The 18,962-nt window shown below is 48.0% G+C and overlaps 2 protein-coding genes across 2 annotated transcripts; both read right to left on the bottom strand.

Annotated features, from left to right (window-relative positions):
• Window positions 1–109: 109 nt before the first annotated feature.
• Window positions 110–18,738, bottom strand: APEH (acylaminoacyl-peptide hydrolase). The gene is made up of 22 exons (XM_036737647.1): window positions 18,478–18,738; window positions 18,255–18,387; window positions 17,420–17,546; window positions 16,267–16,360; window positions 15,877–15,952; window positions 15,537–15,694; window positions 14,081–14,218; window positions 13,635–13,726; window positions 13,364–13,404; window positions 12,863–12,984; window positions 11,960–12,020; window positions 7,808–7,905; window positions 6,580–6,631; window positions 5,782–5,870; window positions 4,647–4,785; window positions 3,369–3,452; window positions 3,200–3,280; window positions 2,714–2,802; window positions 1,871–2,061; window positions 1,394–1,496; window positions 1,196–1,302; window positions 110–962 (listed from the first exon to the last, which is right to left on the bottom strand). The coding sequence occupies exons 1-22, from the start codon at window positions 18,487–18,489 to the stop codon at window positions 857–859; spliced, it is 2,193 nt and encodes a 730-aa protein (XP_036593542.1). The 5' UTR covers window positions 18,490–18,738; the 3' UTR covers window positions 110–856.
• Window positions 14,962–15,467, bottom strand: LOC118831073 (40S ribosomal protein S17-like). Its single transcript, XM_036738240.1, has one exon. It carries the CDS (start codon window positions 15,397–15,399, stop codon window positions 14,962–14,964), a length of 438 nt encoding a protein of 145 aa, XP_036594135.1. The 5' UTR covers window positions 15,400–15,467.
• Window positions 18,739–18,962: the final 224 nt, after the last annotated feature.

Genomic DNA, 18,962 nt, shown 5'->3' with positions numbered 1-18,962 from the left:
CAGTGGGATGCGTGCCTATTTCAAAGTGGTACAAGCTTCAGCTTTCACCAAGGCCTCTGAGGAAGGAAGGCTCCTGCTGCTCTCACAAGAAAAGGAGCCAAGAAACTCATCTTTTCACCAGGGTCATGTTTATTAGCACATACCTCTGCTGAGCACTGTCAAGATCTATGGGCCACAATGTGCCTAGTACCTAGTCTCAGGGGCCAGCTAGAGTCAGTCGTGGGTCACAGGAATTTGCTAGATGGCTTCCGGGAGATTTAGTTCAACCCCTCATTTAGCAGATGAGGAAATGGGCCAAATGCTCTGTTCTCTACATCTTGCTTCTCTCTTCTTAAAAACCACCCCCTAAAGCACCAAGACAAGGGCTTAGTGCTGAGCCCAGCTCTGGGGACAGCTGGGTTGTGATAATATGGAAGGGGCCTGCAGAAAATGCCCAAACTCAACCCCAAAGAGCAACTTTGCAGGTTAGCAATTGGACATCAAGGTGCGCCCCTTTGTACCCCCACTGCCCTCCAAGGTGGAGTCAGACTGGACAGCCCAATCCTGTGCTGGAGGCACAGATGGCTCCTTGCTCTTTCTGCTGAAGGACTTGGCCTACTCCTTGATTCTCCTTTTAAGAAAGGCCAGATAGGGAATGTGGGAGTTCTTCTCTCATCTCTCTCTAGCTTGTGAAGGGGTATAAGCCCAGAAGGGCTACACTGTATGTAGCCTGGGGGCTACATTCAGGATCCTCCTCTTTAGCTCATTATGAATCCCTTGTTAAGACAGCATGGCAAATGGAAATGTCAGTATTGTGTTATCACAGCATGGGGTAAGAGAGAAAGATCAGGGACAAATGAGCAGGTGCCCTGACTCCTCAGCATTCCAGGTGTGTGTGCAGCCAGAGGACGGTATTCATGAAGCTGTCAGACTCCACTTCCACCTCGGAGAGTGAGTGGTTGCTCTTGGGATACAGCAAGAATCTGGAGAATACAGGATATCTCACAGATCTATCCTTCCTCCCTTCTTGGCAGAGTGCTGACTTCACAGCATTGCCAAGCGAGGCCCCCTATAACTTAACTCAGGACTTTCAGGCTCCTGGTACCCTCCAGGCTCCTGACCTGGTTGTCAGCCTTCCCTAACCCACCATGTGCAAGCCCCGCTGGGCCAATCCCTTTTCTCTTGAGCGGTTAGTTCCCCAGGTGCTACTACTCACCGCACAGGGACTTTTCTGGCTACAAGAGCCCGATAATACTCCATCCCCTGTTTGTAAGGAACACGCTTGTCTTCTTGACCAAGCATGAGGAGAAGGGGCGTCTTAACCTGGAGAGGAGAAGAGGGAGAGTGCTTTTGCTTGTGGTCCAGCTCCTCCCCTGGTGAAGGGGCAGTGGAAGGGCAGAAGGAGGTACCGCACCTGAGAAGCATACTTGATTGGCGATTTGTTCAGCATCTCTGCCCAGGCGTTGGGATCAGGGAGGCAATCAGTTGTGTAAGGAAAGCCTGCTTCTACCATGCACCTGTGGAGAGGCCAGACTGAGTACTGCACTCACCCCACTCTCAGAGCAAAGAGAGAGAAAGATGGAGTGATGCCAACTGGTCTTTTCCTTCAACCTTATGCTAACTTCATGGGGATGGTCCAGAGAAGTCACTCCCCGGCTAATTTTCCTCCAAGGGTAAGACGGGGCCAGCACTATCTGGAAACCCTCTAGTAGACACCATTGCGATGGGTCTGAGGCCTATGGGAGCTCTCTCTCAGGCATGTTTTCCCTGGCCCATCAGATGCACAGTGAGAAGGGGGTAAACAGCTGATATCCACAAAAAACATAGGGGAGGGCATGGGGTTAGGGTTCCTTGCTCTCCCCTAGCCACCTCTGTTGCAGGACACACTCACCAGTCAGGAACATCAGTGATGCAGAACATGGATGCCACATTGATGACAGGATTCCTAACTACACAGGCACCATAGGTATCTGGATACTGACCAATCAGGTGGCAAGACAGGAAACCCCCATGGGATCCACCCAGGAGTGCCACTCGCCCCCTGTCAAACTCCTCCTCCTGCAGCACTTGCTCCACTGCAAACTGCAAGACAGAGAAGGAGGAGCTGTGGCAGGTCTTCCCTGGGCTTTCTCCCCTTCCATGAGGAGGGCTGCAGCCCACAAGGAAAGGATTAAGGCAATGGCATTTCTGCTAGACCCTAGCAAGCAAGTGACCAAAGGATACAATCTGCCATTCCCTTTGGATGGAGGAAAAGGGGACACATCCCTGTAGCAGGAACAGGCTGCTAGTCAACAGTCCAATGACTGCAGTGGGGAACGCGGATGACGTAGCAGATGGGCTCTGAGAGAGGCCTGGCAGACTGCAGGCCTCGGACACTGCTGGTCAAGGGGGTAAGGAACAAATACAAGGAGATTCTGTTGTGTGGGCCCCATAAAACAGGCGTCAAAGGCAATTAAGGGAGGCCCCAAGGAGCAGGCCTCTGCTGTGTCTGGTCAGGATGGCTGGGACTATGTGTGGGATTTGTTAGGCAACCCCAGGGCTCACAGGCACTGAAATGTCAGGCATGTCCTTGCTTTCTGCCCAAGAGTGGCATGTAGCTTTAGGCCTGGCCACATCGAAAGGAAACAGTCTTCAGTCCACAAGCCCCAAGCTGTAGTTATCTCAGGGCTAAGGAACTGCTTTTCATTCCCTACAGTGGTGGCTGTACAAAGGGACCTCTCTGCTCATCCCATACCTGAACATCTTTCACATCTTGGTCTCCCACATTCCCAGGGAGGGAATAGATGCTATCCTGCCCGAAACCTGTGGAACCTCGATAGTTCACTGCAAACAGATGGAGAGAGCAGAGAGGTCATCAGGGCAGTACCCCAGGGGTCTGCATATCTGGGGGGCAGGTATTATTTTTCCCCTCAAGTTCCTTGTGTTGCTTATGATTCATAAGTGTTAGCGCCCTTTAGAGTGTTCAGCTTAGAATTTACAATCAGACAGACAACAACACAGTGTAGTGTAAAAAGAGCATTGGGTTTGGAGCCAGAGGACACGGGTATGAATGCCAACTCTGTGGCTTCCAGGGCAGCTGGGAAGAGCTCCTTTCTGCTAGAAGCCAGTGATGTTCCAGCAAGAGAAGCTGCACTATCACCTTTCCGGGGTGTACCCCTACCACACCACCTGCCATGAGGCAGGTGCCCTCAGACAATGCTTCCCCCAGACCTTCACTCACCTAGCAGGACAGCAAAGCCCATCTTACAGAGAACAGCAGGGAAGAGCATCCAGCTTGCTACAAAGGATGAATGGGGTCCCCCTACAAGACAGGGTAAATTTAGGTTGGGAGGAGCTCCAAAGGGGAGGAGGGGGTGGGGAGTGTCAGACTGGGAGAGTGGGAAGCCTACCATGAGGCATGACCACAAGTGGGATCTTGGACTTCTCAGCTGTACTGTGGGGCTGAAGGAGGATCACTTCAAAGTCAAGGCCAGCTACAAGGGAAAAAACCAGGACAGTCAGCTGGAGAAATCTCATTGTTTCAAAGGATTTTCTTAGAAATCATGAGTTTGCCTGGCTAAGAGAAAGGCTTCCTCTGAAGGAAACACTATGGATTCTTGCAGAAGGACCTCTGCTGGACAGAACCCCAGGGAGCAGGAGCCTGACAAAGGCTGCCAACATGCACATTGGGCGGGCTGGAAGCTGGGCCTGCTCTCCCAGAGAGACAGGGATGAAGGTAATGGTCTCAGTGCAAGCCTCAGTAAACATGAAGTAGGGGCCCTCCCCATTACCTTCTTTTCAGAGACCACATCTCTAGTCCTGACTTTGAGCCACTGTTTCTCAGGAGCCTGAGTGCGTGGGTGTGATGCTATCAAGGGCCAGGCCCTTCCTCTCCCTCCCCAGCCCAAGAGTTAGAACTCTGACGCGGCCGGAGCCAGGAGCAGCTGCAGCCACCCTCCTGCCTGCACACAGAAGCTGACTCTGTCATCAGGGAGGTCATGAGAAATTGAATCTTGCTGCTTTCCCTATCCTACACTCTGTGAACTCTGACATGCTAACCGCCTCACCTATCTGGCCTGCAGCTTCCTGAATACTTGGGTCCTGACACTTGGGCCTGTGATTGTTAGCACTGAGCAGCCCTCCTGATACCTTGGACAGAGAAGAAAATCTGTGTTACTTCTCACTCCAGCCTTCAGTTTTCCCACCTGGAAAACGAGGAGGTTCAACTAAATGACCTCTGACATCCTGTGTTGTACAATCCCTTCTAGCTGTGCTGGCCCACAGTCTAAATCTAAAGCAGTATTGCTATCAGCTCATGTCAAGTCAAATGGTAACCTTGTAAAGTTACAACTGGCTAAGATACCAACACTGTTACAATGATGGCCGTATGAAAGTAACAAATTATGAGGCAGAAGATAGTTACTAATGTCACACTGCATTGAAATGGCAAACTCTAAACATTCACAGGGATTTGTGCCTGTGGCATATGAGAGCAGCACAGCGGAATCCGCTCAAAGGAGGCCCTTGGGGATATGAACAGAGAGTGTGTGGAAGGGCCTGTCATTTCATGGAATCTGGAGGAATGAGCTTCTACTCTTCTCCACTGGAATGCTGCCTCATCCCTGGGGCCATCCCCAGTGCTGGTGTCCCCTGATTCCCTTCCCTGGATGACTCCTGCTCAGACTCACGGTACTTTGGGTTCTCTTGCTCAGGAGGAGGTTTCAGGACACGGATAGCCCAAGTGATTTCTGGGATGGACTCTGCCTCTTCCAGGGTTATCCAGAGGACCTCTTGTTCCTTCCCTGAGGGAGGCAGGAATCCCACTTTCTACCAAGGAGAGAAAACCTGTTATAGAAGAACCTGCTGGTTTTAACTGGCTTCTTCACCTCATTTCCTTCCTTTTAAAAAAAATGCATTTTGAAACCTCTTAAAATTTACCATTGGATCAGAGGAATATGAAGGAAAATGTGGTCTACTGTGCCTCAATGTAAGGACAATGCTGAGTAAAATGGAGAACTTCTACTTTACAATGTACAAACTCAGATCACCAAATTCAAACTGATGACTCATCTGTGACTTCTCAAGCTTGAAATGAACTGGTGGGGGACGGGCAGTGAGCATGTGACAGACATTTCATAACAAGGTCAAAGGACCTTGTAGAGGCATGCCTTCCTATTCAATTAAGCCTTGGTTTGAGCCTCAAGGTCAAAATACAGAGTGTGACCAAAAACTTAAACATATACTAGAGGGCAGACCCGGGACCTGACAGGACTCAGAGGCCTCTATCCATCCGGCCCTACTCTCTCTCCTGAACTTCAGTCCCACATGACCAACTACCTATTAGGCATTTTAAACTGGATGTGCTAGAGACATCTCAGACTCAATGCATGTGAAATAACTCATCTTCCAGTTAAGTGAAGCCGACTACATCTGACCACATCTGCAACATCCTGATCTATGCCTCCTGCTTTTGTTCATGGAGGTACATGCCATCATCTTCTGCCAAGCCCACACCTGGTATGATGGGAACATCACCACCTTCTCTCATTCCTGCCTCAGGAGGTAGGGAGGGTACAAGGCTGAGTCTCTTCAACCAAGAAACACTGTTCTTATTTCTTTTTGGTCTGAAATAGGAATTATATGGCTTTCTCCATGTAAGAGACCACTACCCACAGACTTGGTGGGTCTTAGTAGAATCCACTGGGCCTATCCTAGCACTTCCTGCAACTTTTAACGGAGGAATCAAAAAGAGGTGGAAACTGAGAGATGGATGTGGCCCTGTTATTTTCCCTGTTTCAAAGGCATTTAAAGTAAAGTACTTACCAAGCTCGGTGGTTGGTTGGGAGTGGAAAACTGAACTAGCATGAGGTCTTGGTCAATTGTGAGCAGCTTCCAGCTTCCCAAAGGCAACCCTAGAATGCAGCAGATAGGGTTCTGAGGATCTCTTTTGGACACAAATGCCTCGCCACTGCCCTAGCCGTTGAGCAAAGTTAGGTCCTACTAAATAGACCCTTCAAATGTGCTGAGTTCTAGGGACACTGACACTCTCCCTACCCTCAACACCATACCAGTGTCTTAACCCCAGGCACAGAGTCTGTATTAAATAATTTAGTATTTAATTATTTTGTCAGATCCTGTTGGCTGTTTTTCTTGTGTTCATTGGTTTTTCCAAACAGGCTGAATGCATTAAGGCAGAGACCAGATCCCACACTTGTATTCAACAATTCAATTGGCTAGCACAGGGTTGGGAATACACAGGTGTTCAATGAATGCTATTTTTGGACATGGCCATTTGGGAAATTTGTTTTGCTTGGCTATGCTACTTGTTTTTCTTTTTTCAATGGCAGGTGGATAGAAAAGAGATTTTTGTAAATTGAATAATAAAAATTATCAATTCTAGAAAATGCTAACTGATACACATGAAGGCTGATTTGCCTCAAAGGAAGATGGGCTTGCAATGCTACTGCAGGGCATATGAAAGACAGCCCGGCACCTGCTGGAGCAGCTCATATCCTTTGCCCAGTGGTAAATCAGAATATGTTCCCCAAGGGATCACGGTGACTCTGAGCTCTCAAGTTTTTGGAGGGCACTGAGCTACCACATTCCCTTGCCACGCCATACCAGCTGTCAGGGAGGTCACACTGCCTGTTTGGATATTCACAGCAAACAGATCCTGTAGGAGAAAGGGGAATGAAGGACAGTCCCATGTTAGAGCATTAGCTCAGCACCAAGTAAGTATTTTTTACAATGAAGTTTTGCATTTCTTGGCTTCCTAGTGGTCTAAAAGGATGCAATCTCCATGATTTACACCAACAGCTTTCATTGTCCTCAAGTAGGCAATTGCCTCTTTGTACCTAGATGCTGAAAGCTAAGAGTCAAAGCTCAGTGCTTATGGAAAGAAACCTGGATCTGGGCTCGGGAAGCCTTGGTTTATGTGTCAGCTCTGGTACCTCCTACCTGTGTGATACGGGGGCAAGCTCTTTCACTCCTCTGGGCCTCTTAACATCTGTAAAATGTTAAGTAGCCCTAGACCCTCTGTTTCCCTCTGGCTGTCTTGGTCTCTGACTGGCAGGAAAAAAAAAAAACCACAAGCTCTCCTTCTGAATCCTACTATCACCATCATTGTTTAGGGGCAGAAAACCCAGAGAGGAATGAGATACTTACCTAATGGCCTATGGGAAGTGTTGGAGGCTTTTTAGAAAAGATAAGGCTTGAGGGAAGTGGGAGGCTGACTGCTGTCTCACTGGGTATACCCTCCTTCTGTCTCACCCAGAAGCCAGCTATGTGGGACATCCTAGGGAAACATCCTCCTAAGCCCTAACACTGGCAGCCCAGGGACAAGGAGAAGGGGCGGGCTAGAGATGGACTCCTTTCTCTTTTCTCTTTCCCTCCAAAAATCCAAATCCCTCTTAGAGAGATTATAACTTAAAAGTGTTAGCTAAGAATAGCTCAACTGTCAGTCAAGACTGCGGCAAGGATCAGTTGAGAGTCAACTAAAGGGGAGAAGTGAATTTTGCAAGGAGAGAAAAAAGAGACAGGAGCAGCAGAGACAAAGGACCATTTTGCCCTGGCTATGCCACTCAAAATCACTAAATATGCCACCTCTGGCATGCATGCCATAAGACACCTAACCCCCAGAGAGGCATCTCCTTGTCTATGGAGGGCAGGAGGACACGTTCTGCCTGGCTTGATTTCCTAAGGGAGGAGCCTCAAGTTTTGTGTTAACTGGCCAGGGATGTAAATCAGAGTTTCAAGGGCCCCAGGAAGGACAAGGTATGCCATTTCCAAGTACGGAATGTTGCCTGGTATTAAATGTATTCTTGTGGCAAGAGATGCCCATTCTCCTTACCTGTCGGCTCCGCAGGCCAGAATCAAAGACGACTCTCTGACTATCCGCTGACCAACACCCCAAAGGCAACAGGTTGCAAAAGATTCCAGAAAAGTGATCTGAGGAAAACAATCAGATTTGTAATAGAATCTTGGAAAACACATGACTTACAACAGCTTTTTCACCATCGGAAGAATAAAAATTTAGGCCTCTGAGAAGGAAGCTTGAGACTCAGAGGGTCACTTGGAGACTGCTCAGAAAGCAATGAGAAAGACAAGATGACAAGGAGATGAATTCTGTTTCCACTTTGGAACCAAGTCTGGCTGAGGAGGTGAATGTGGAAAACAGGTATCCTGTAGGATTAAAAAGCTAACCCAGGGAGAGAAAGAGAAATACTGTTTGGGGCTAGAATTAATCCCTGGGTGAGAGGAAGGAGGGCCCATTAAGAACAAGGAAAAGCAGTCTTCAAAGGTTTCTTAGAGATCTGACTGGAAACTAGTAGGGCCCTAAAGTGGATATGAGTTTTAAGGGAAAAAAAAATTTAAGTGGAATATCTTCACTGAATACCACATAAAAGGAGGGTGGGCAGCTTTGGAGTTTGCTTAGAGAAAGAAGCCTCCTGTTGGCCTGAATTCTGATAGGTTTACCTCTTTAAAACCTTGGGGCTTCAGTTTTCGCATCTGTAAAACAGGCACTAAGAAACCCCTAGATTCCAGGGTAGTTAAGAATAATCCTATTGAAGTCACTGCATAGAAGTCTGGGCATGAAATAGAGCCTAAAAACATGTGTGTCTATGGGCATCCTATAACATAAAACCTAAGTCATAATTATTTGCCAATGTTTCTGTATACTACCTAATGGTGTAACTGAGGGCACGTTTATTTCCTCATCTGTAAAACGGGGATACGAATACTTCTGCAGAAAGCCTCTGGCAAGCCTTAAAGCATTCGAGGAGGAGGTGCTGTTGTTACTGATTCTCTGGTGAGCTAGACCTGTGCTATTCAGCAAGATTACAAAAAGCAGAGACACGGGGATCTCTAAAGCACAGGTACCACTTAACCCTCCTGATATCTAAGATGCACAGTAATACTAAAAGCCTTCTCGCTAACATGTGCGCCATAAACATGACAAGGCTTGACTCTGTATGTAAAATCATATTCCATGTACACACACGTGTGCACATGAGAGGCAGCTAGGTGGCACCGTGGATCGAGAGCACTGACCCTTCAATTAGAAAGCCCTGGTTTCATAGCTGGCCTCTGAGATATACTGGCTGTCTCACCCTGGCAAATCACCTAACCACGCCTGCCTCAGTGTCTTCAATTATAAAATGGGGATTAGAATAGCACTACGGCACAAGGTTGTTGTAAGGATCAAATGAAATAATATTTATGAAGTACTTAATACAGTACTAGGCACATGGTAGGTGCTTAATAAATACTTATTCCTTCCTCACCTGTGACATCATAGGTACAGTCTCTACCCCTCTGTGTGTGGGGCACATATATTTAGGTCTAGTGTCAATGGCTTTATCTGCATACAGAAGAAACCTAAGGCACCCCCCAAGAAAACCCGGGTAATTCTGGGATCATGCCAAGAAAGCTGAATGCTGACCACTGACCAGATGGGATCTCTGGGCAGAGAAAGCAAGTGGCTGATCAGGGTTACATGGTATTAGTGTTCCAAGACAGGAAAAGGGTACCAGTCTAGTGGGAGGGGCTCCTTTTCTGCACAGTAGTCGTCTCAGGTTCCTAGAAAAGCCTCGTATTAGAGGCGAGTAGTTGCTCTCAGTCCCAAAAAGGACTTCACAACCCAATGAGCCTCTCAAGGCCGGTCTTTCATCCAAAGGGTATCGAGGCCCCAAGCCCTGCAAAGCTTCATCCTAATGTGTATGTTTTCTAACCCCAGAGGCAGGACTATGCTGCTCAGGCCTATCTGGGTCTAGGCCTGACTAACCCTAATGCTACCTCTAGGTAATGAGGTCATTACTTGCTTACAGACTTTCAAATCATTTTTCTAGGAGAGGACAAGTCAACATTTTTCTAGGAAAGGGCAACTAAACATAGGATGAACTGATAAAGCCACAAAAAAGGTTTTCTTTCCAGCTGAGAAGAGAATTTGTAATCTTTGAATCTAGATCTAAACTACACCCCCAAGCCAGATCTTCCAATTTTGAAACAGGAGGTGAGAGCCTCAATAAGGAAGGCTGTTTAAGCAGTGGCCAGTTAGTGTCCTCCATGCAGTTCTGTTGTGAGGGGTGAGCAGTCTCAATTAGTGTCACACAGCGGCAGCTACTCATGAGCTGTCCTTGCAGCGAAGAGACAACAACAGTAGGAGTCTATGTTTCTATAGAACTTTGATGTTTGCCAATTACTTTCCTCACAATAACCCTGCGAGGTAAGAGCAGACGCCAATCTCTCACTTTACAAATGGGGAAACTGAGGCTTAGAGGTTAAGCACTATGGCATAGAAGTAGGAAGTGTCCAGGATGCAACCCAGGTCCGTCCAAGTGCAATGCTCTTTTTACCAGGCCAGTGGCCTCTGAAGACTCGCCAAATCCACACAGAAATCTAAGGCAGGCAGGCAGGTAAGTTCTAGCATAAGGTCAGAGCTGATGGTATAAATAGGCTCCTACCCAATGAACTGGTGAAGTGATCCTCTACAAGGACAACGACACACAAGACTCCCCTGAGGCAGCTACACCAGCTGCTAGAATATTGAGGTAAAGACCCTGCCAAGCTCTCTCCAAAGGGAGATGGAAGGTGAATAGACCTTACTAGCCACCACCACTGGAAGGCTGTAACATGACTAGTTTCCAAAGTACAATATCCCAATTAGAAGAGAATTCATTAAAAAGCTACTTGATGAGGGACCGAAGCCAATGGTTCAAAGTCTAATCCCTCCTCAAGAGGCATGCAATGCTGCAGAAAAGAACAAGCCCCCCAGGGTTCATGCCTGGCAGGAGTTGACCTATAACATTGCTCTACCCAGCTCCCCCTTGGTAAGAACAATCACCTTGGCAGCGTTTCCCCAAGCTTCCTAAAACACAAAGGTTTCAAGAACCCTCCTTAATACGAGGGAGACTTTGGCATCCAGAGCCCACATCTGCCTGCCTACTAGCTCTGCCTCAGTGGGTCTCATTTTGAGGAGCACAGCACCTCAAGGTGGGGGCTGCCACACCAATGCTGTACATTCCAGCTGAGCCAAGTCTGCCTGGGCCTCTCCGATCTGACTCCAACCCCCCTTTGCAGCCGGATGTCTCACTACTCCCCTGCAGCCATTCTTTGTTCTAGCTGCACTGAATTACTGTTATTTCACACACTGAACATGCCATCTCCTGACTCTCCTTTCCTACAAGTTCTCCCTTCCCTCTGGAATGCAAAGCCTTTTGGAAACTCCTCCAGTGTCAGCCCCTCATGAAGACTTCCCTGAGCCCCTAAAGCTGTTAGTGCTTTTGACCTTCTCAAGTTACCTTGTTGGATATTTATCAGGGGGTACTCCCTCCAGGAGGATGTAAGCTTGCTGGGGCAGGGGCCATTTAGTTTGTCTTTGTAGCCCCAGAACCTAGCACAGAGTTTGTACTGAACAGAGTTGTACAAGGCATGGGGGCTTTGCCCCAAATCTCAGGTCCTGAAGGGCAGCACGGTATAATGGAAACGATACTGACTTTAAAATCAAGAGATCTGAGGTCTGCATGCTGGCTGCGCTCCTTACTACTTGCGTGACCTTGGGCAAATCCCTGCCTGTCCCTGGGACTGTTCCTTATCTGTAAGAGGGATGGACCTGCCTAGTTATAAAGTTTTAGAGCTACCAATTTGTGTTGCAGTAACAAGTCTGAAAATGGCACTTCTGTTGACTGTGCTTCTGCTGGGAACAGCTGTGATAACACAACTGTTGCGGCCTTTGTTTCTTCTCACCCAAGGGATCATGAGAGGGGAGTAGGAAAGCTTTAATTCTGTCCAATTCCTGACAAAAGTTAGGTCAATGGGGATAAATGATTGACAGGGATTTGTCAAAGATTGACAGATGGGACATAGAAATTATGAGCAGTAGCTACCCCAGGATCTTTAAACATGCCCGGTCATCAAAACTACAGCAGAGGGGAGGGCCAAGTAGTTGTGCCCCACAAACCACAGTCCTCAAACAAGTAATGACAAGTCATCAGCATCTCACCGTCCAACTGTCGGGGCACAATGTCTACCACGACTGAGGTGACCTTCGTGTACCAGTCATACTGAAAGAAAAGTGTGAAAATGGTTACATCTCAGCTGATGGAATTTCCCATATCGACCCAAATGGGCTACCAGCCCAATTCCACCTGGGCCTCAGAGAGTCTGTCCCATGACAGACCAGAGTCCAACTCTTAACCTGGCTCACAAAGGCCTCAGGGTTAATGTTAGTGATAGGGAGGAAACCTGACTGTCTCTAACAGCATCCGCCTGCCTACAATCTAGACAGATCTTTGCTGCTGTACCCAGATAAGATGTTAACACAGGCTTACAGGTGCTTCTCAGGGAGGTAGACCCATATTATAAGATCACTTTCTCATCACCCAAATAACAAGACAGAACCCCAACCTGCCGAGTGCAGTTTAGAGACAGCTCTCTAACCAGGCAGGTAAGAATCTTTGCTCATTACTTAGGGGTGTACCTCCAACCCAAAGAGAAGCCGCACGGGTAGGCTCCAGGATATTCCAAATCAACCCCCCAGGCAATGTGGTAGGCACTCAAGATACAAATATAAGAAATGAAACAATTCCTACTCATGAGGAGTTTACATTCTAGAAGGAAAAACAAGTACATATGTTAATATATGTAGAATAATACCAAATGTCTGTAGCTACTACAGTCCATGCTCAGTTGCTAAGACTGAACCTGATTTTGCAGAACTCAATGACCCACCACTACCTCTAGCTGAGCAACAATAAATGGTCATTCACCAACAGGGATAACAAGATGCAAGGCAGGCTCACGTGGCCTATAGAGAGATGAGGCTGGCCTGTCAAGTGCATTCGCCAACTCCCTCATCTCAATTCTAGAACCGCAGTACTCGATAGCAGGCTTGCTCCAGACTCACCAAGCACAACTGGCTGCACTGCTGATGGGGACTGAGGTTAGTGTTCCGCAAATAGATAATACGACACTGGTCTGGACTCAGCCGGGGGGAACACACAGCCATGGAGTCATCCGAGAGGAGCTCTATGACAAGAAATAAGGTGTGAGAAAGGGCACCTCCTACACACTAGAAAGAAGGCACAACACTGGACTCTAATCCTTCAACCACTTGAGCAAAATTTCAAAGATGGGACAGCTGGGTAACTGTGACATGTCTTGTTTTTATATCCATCTGTTGCTGCTGAAGTTAGCAGTGTGTTTTATGTGTATGATTTGGTCTTTGAATCATGTTACTGATAATGCCTGCGTTTTTAAGAATTGTGTGAAAGGTTTCTAATATTAAATACTCTTATTTCCCATTCTGTTTAGGGGTTCAAGTTTAAAAAAGAAAAGAAAGGAATCTCTGCTGGTAGGACCTAAGAGAGTTAGGGCAAAAGTAGGACACAAGAAGTAAGTCACTTACCGCATTGGCCACCAGTGAGGTCTACGTAGAACAGAGCCGACCTGGAACCAGCAGAGAGATTCTAAATTCCCCAGCTTGGAGCCTTCCTATCCCCATTATTCCTTCACCCCCTTAACAACACATTGGAGGAGAGCTGACAGGCAACCACAAGAGTACAGAAAGACCCAGGACCCCAGCTTCCAGTTCAGAGCAAGTAGCCAAGCCAAGTATAGGAAGCACAGGGAGAAGTTAGACCAGCCTTTCCCGATCAATCTGTTCCCATTCTTCTCACCTGCGGTTGGTACAAAAACGCATTCCTAGTCGGAAAGGTTCATGCCACCAGCCCACAAACACCACACCAGTGTCACCAGGAGACCAGAATGCCTATGTGACACAGAAAACCAAACTCAGAGCAACCGTGCGATTGGGCAGGGGAAGTGTGGCCAGAACTAGAAGGTCCCCAAAGGGCCAGGATTCACTGAGGCTTGTCACACTGTCACACACACACACACACACACACACACACACACACAATTTTACATCTCATCCACACTGAGTCAAAGTATGGGAGCAGCCCCTGCTTCAGTGATGACATTAGAGATAATGTCCTATTCAGGATTCACTGAAAAACCCCAAGCTTTCATCACTGAATGAGTCCTGTTTCTCAGCCCTCAGATGACCACCCTCAGAAGGACTGTTCCTTTGTCCTGCTCAGGAATAGGAGAAAGCTGTGCTGACCTGTCCAGGGGAGACATTCTCTGGGACTCCCTCTAGCACTGAGATGTTCCCACTTTCAATATCCAGAACACACAGGGCAGGAATGCTTTTGGAAACCAAATTTTCTCCCCAGTCTTCATGAAATATATACTGATCCCCCTGAAAAACAAAACAAAACAAAAACCAAACACTCTCAAAACCCAGAAACCACCAAAAACACTCTCAAACTAATTTTGATCAGATATTCCATACCATCAACCCCATTCAGATTTTCCAGGAGATCCTGTTGGGGTGCTTGGGTGCTTCTGCTTGGACCTCAATTTTAAGATCACATTTCTCTCTAGCCTCAAAACCCTATGCCTGACAGTTTTCTCCCTAGCCCAAGAACACTATGCCCAGCAATTACTCATGAATGGGCCCCAGTAAACAAACTATCTTTCCCTGGTACGAGAACCAGCTGACCTCTGAAGAAATTCTAAAACAGGACTATCTTGCAACCACAGAAGTATCATGTATTCCACAGTTATCGTTTACAATTCAGAGGTCAAGCTATAGACATCAACTTTCAAAGCTATCTTGCTACAGACATAAAAGACCCAAAATACACCCCTTAGAAACTCCTTCCCCTGGTTTCCAGTAGTGAATGATGCCTGTGACTGGGGTTGTACGTTAGCATGTTGGCCAGACAATCCACTACTTTTCCTATATAAGCTTTAGCATCATTCTTGGAGCTCTGCCCTCCATATTGATGTTACAATAAACCTTTGCCAACTTGACTTAGAGAATGCTTGAGTCCATGAATTCATTCCAGATGACCCTCTCCTGTACTCTAGTCCTTGTGGGGTCCCTGAACCTCTCAAATTGCATCAATCCCTTCTTTTGGGGGGGGGGCATTCCTATGTTTATTGGAAAGAAGGCAAAAGTAAATATTTAACAGCTCCTCTTGGTGTTTTGAAATTCATCCCAACTGTGGGCTGGGTAACTTGCAGGTTGGACAAACTGCCAAAGTCCAGCAGTTTCAACATTTCTTTGGTGTCAGGGTCCACCTCAATAATTTCCTGATCCAAGGCAGAGACCTCTGGGACATCTTCCTGTAGTTTGATGGAGATATCTCTCACAGGGCCTCTCTGGATTTGCTTCATCAGATGAGTAACATATCCCGAGATCTTGTTGCGGAGCTTCTTGCTGGGGATGATGGTGATCTCCTCACACACGCCCTTGTTGGTATGGAAGTCATTGACCAGGCGGGTGTAGTACTTTTCGATAATGACTTGAGCTGCCTTCTTCATGGTCTTGGTCCGAATTCGACCCATGTTGGCTTCGGAGTGTGGAGGGACCATCAATCCCTTCTTAACTACTGTCTTAGAGTTATCATACTGAAGGGTGATTACTGCTACAGCAAAGATGGACTAAGAAGGCCTCCCTTTAAGCCAAGGAAATGTAATTACAAAGGATTAGGGCAAAAACCAGTCTGTACCTTGATTGCGTGGTCCTGTTTCTTTGACTTGGCTGTCTCTTCATCACTGAGCTCCAAGGCTTTGGTCTGGAAGAAAGATTCTGTCTTGGGACGTTTCTTCTCAGCCACGTAGAGAAGGTGGCTCTCCGAGTGTGACCAGGACAGGCACCCAAAACAATCTAGGAAGGAGAACAAAAGTGCCTAAATCTTGCCTGGATCTGGGTTATACAGTCATTCCCCATCCCTCCCCTTCCGGGTGGCTGCCTTCAGACTCTGGATATGGCTGACTTTCAATTTATAACAATAAAGCGGCACATTATGGTGGGTGATTATCAGTATCATCACTGTTATGGAATCTCACCATCCTCATACACAATCCCGTGCTTCTCCAGCGCTGTTAAGTTGACGCTCTTCAGCTTACAATTCTTTGCCCAAACCTGAGGTAAAGACAGCGTGAAAGTCTCAGCTAGTGCCCCTCCATCTACTGTCAGTCACCTTCTTCTCCAAAAGCACTAGTACCAGCTTTTTTTTTTTTTTTTTGCACCTGGCTTAGTCATTTTCTGTGAAAAAGTAAGTTCCCCAGGACTACCTCTTCCAGATACATGCCTTATCTACTAGATGCTCCCTCACTCTGGCCCTCAAGGAGAACCCTCCACCCAGCCACAGATAAAGCCAAGTCCTACCACCAGGCCCTAAAGGTACCACACCCAGTGGTAACTAACCAAACACCAGAACCAGTGCCAAGACTTGCCTCCAGAAACTGTTTCTCTTCCCCAGGCTTTGAACTCCCAGTCTTACGAAGCACAGCCTTCAGTGCCCCTGAGGGGGAATCTCTGCTCAGCAGCCTGTGGGAACATCATGACCAGATGACTCCTGGACCTGCCCAAAGCTAGTTCTGTCTGTTGGGGAGTTGCCAGACCACCAGATTAATTCTTATCAAAAAATAATTCTTCTTGAATTTTGCTTGACTACACATATTTGCTGCAAGGAATTTGTTTTTCTTTTTCTTCTTTTCAGTTGGGGTGAGGGGTAAGAGAAAGAGAAAATAGATTTCTGTTCATTAAAAAATAAAATTTGATTTTAAAAAAGTAACTCTTATTGTTGGGCTGGGACTTCTCACAAATAAAACATGACATGAACCATAAACTCAAACAAAAATTTAAGTCCAACTCAACCTTCAAGACTTGGTTCAAAGTCCAATTCCTCCAACTACTTGGATATCCAAAGATACCTCCCTTCTCCAAGTTGCTAGTACATTTAAAATCTTAGTAAGAGGATAAGGGAATCATGAAGTTTTGGATGCTAATGAAAAAGGCAATGATATTTTTGATCCTAGGGTTCAGGACTGGAGATCTGGGAGGAGTTGAGGCCTAGAAGTCCCAATGAAGGCAAAAACCAGTTCACGCAGTGTGAGAGAGTTTTAGAAGGGGAAGGCAAGGACAGAAGGGAAGCGCCTTGGAGATAAAACAGTTTTTGAATGACAGTTCTGAATGACTTCAAGACTCTTGGAGATGAGGAGAGGTCTGGAAAAATGTAAGGAACAGGAAAAAATCAGTGCTAAACAGTTTAGCATTAATTTTTCTCGAATTCTTTTACCTTTTAAAATTCTGTCTCTCTAAATAAACTGTAAACTCTGGGAGGGTAGACTTACCTCCCACAGAATGGCCCTGCAAGTAGTTATGCATTTGGTAAATACTTATTGAATAAAACTGTAAGATGCATCAGGTCATACGGAAATAGCAGGAGAAAATACTGAAAGTAGAATCGGCTAGCTTATGTAGGTGGCTACTGTGACATCCCAGGGAAGCAAAGCAGAAGTGTATCCTTGGAAGAAGTAGGATTAGGAACATCTGAACAAGTATCCCTGCAGATGCAGGTACTGGGGCTATTCCCCTAACACTTACTCCCCCTTGGTTTCAATGCTGTTTCCCGCAGGTCCAGAAAACACCACAGAGCCACTATCATGGAACACAAGATACTGGCGGCAGAACCGGATGCTCTCCATCCGGTCCAGGTCTCGCTGGGTCCATTCTGCAAGGGAAAGCCCAGAATCTGCAGCCCCAACTCTGCCTGGTTTTTCATACAAGCTTCTCACCCCAAGCCCTTCCCCATCCCTCCCCACTGCTGGAAATGACTTCACTTTCTTCCAAAGAGGCCACCAGGCCCCCAGCAACACAGTGCATTAGAAGACTAGGACTAATAGAAAGATTAAAGCCGAAGGAGAATTTAGTTTCATCTAGTACAACTCCACCATTTTCCAGAGAAGCAAAGTGAGGTCCAAACATGGGAGATAACTCGCTGGAGGTCCTCCACAAAGCCATTTACCAGAAGCCAGGTCTCCTACCTCCCGAGGTTATCCCGTACATCCCAGGGGCCTCCTGGTCCTCTCCATGGCCATGACCCCAAGCCCAATCTCCCGGTTACCCGTTCCTGCCTGTTTGCTTTGTTAGGTCAGCCAGCACATGCCCTCCTGAGACTAGACTCCCCCCAGGAGCCTTCCTCTCCGCGGCGTCACGCGCCCCACTCCCCACGGCATCCTTCTGTCCCTGGATCCCCGCCCCTAAGCTCCGGTTATTGCCCCCTTCCTCACACACACATCCACACACATGCTCGCAGGTACATTCTGGGCAGCGAGTGACCTGCAGCCCCACGCCTGAGGCCGGCTCTGAGGGGGCTGTGCGCTCACTCTGCCGGGTAGGCTCCATCCCTCCCTCCCCTTCGGGCCCCCCGCCGCTGCACCTGTATGCACGGTGTGGTACTTGCCGCCGTACTGGGAGGTGATCTCGGGACCCAGGCCGGCGGTGACCAGCGTGGGGTGGCGGCTCAGCGCTCGGTACAGCGCCTCGGCCTCGTCCGTATCGCTCATCAGCACCTGCGCGGGGGGAACACACGGATCAGGCCGCGGCAGCCGAGTGGGGGAGAGCCGAACCGGAGCCGGGGCGGAAGTGCGCCGGGCCCGTACCTGTCGCTCCATGGAGGTGGCTCTCGACGGTCTGGGGGTGGAAACGCTCCGCAGCCCGGAAAAGCCCGGTCAGCTCTGGGGCGGGGCCAAGAGCGCATTTCCGCAGCGCCCGAGGGCAAAGTGCTTGGGATGGACCCCCCACCCCTCCACGGTGCGCCCCAATAGGAGGGGGAGGTGGGACCGGAGTGGGTGCGGCTCAGGGAAGGCGGAGTCGGATTGCTTTTTCACCAATCTCCGCCGCTCCCCATATGCCGAGGCCCCACCCACCAGAAGACACGCCCCCTCCACTCTAGCTCTCTTGAGGGGCGGGGCTTAAGGGGCGCGGCTTTTCTGGTTGGTGCGTGTGGGCGGGGACTACACCTTTCCTCCAATGCCCCTTCGGTTTGGGCCAGGGAGGTATAGGAGTCTAGCATTGCCTGTCCACTTGTAAAAATCCAGTTCGTTCTGATCTGTATCTTGCCACTGGACCCAGATGGCTCCGGAGA

Source organism: Trichosurus vulpecula, chromosome 9 (assembly GCF_011100635.1).
Source record: "Trichosurus vulpecula isolate mTriVul1 chromosome 9, mTriVul1.pri, whole genome shotgun sequence".
Classification (NCBI taxonomy): Eukaryota; Metazoa; Chordata; class Mammalia; order Diprotodontia; family Phalangeridae; genus Trichosurus; species Trichosurus vulpecula.
The sequence above is the reverse complement of the archived record's forward strand: the minus strand, read 5'-3'. Positions and strand labels throughout refer to the sequence as shown.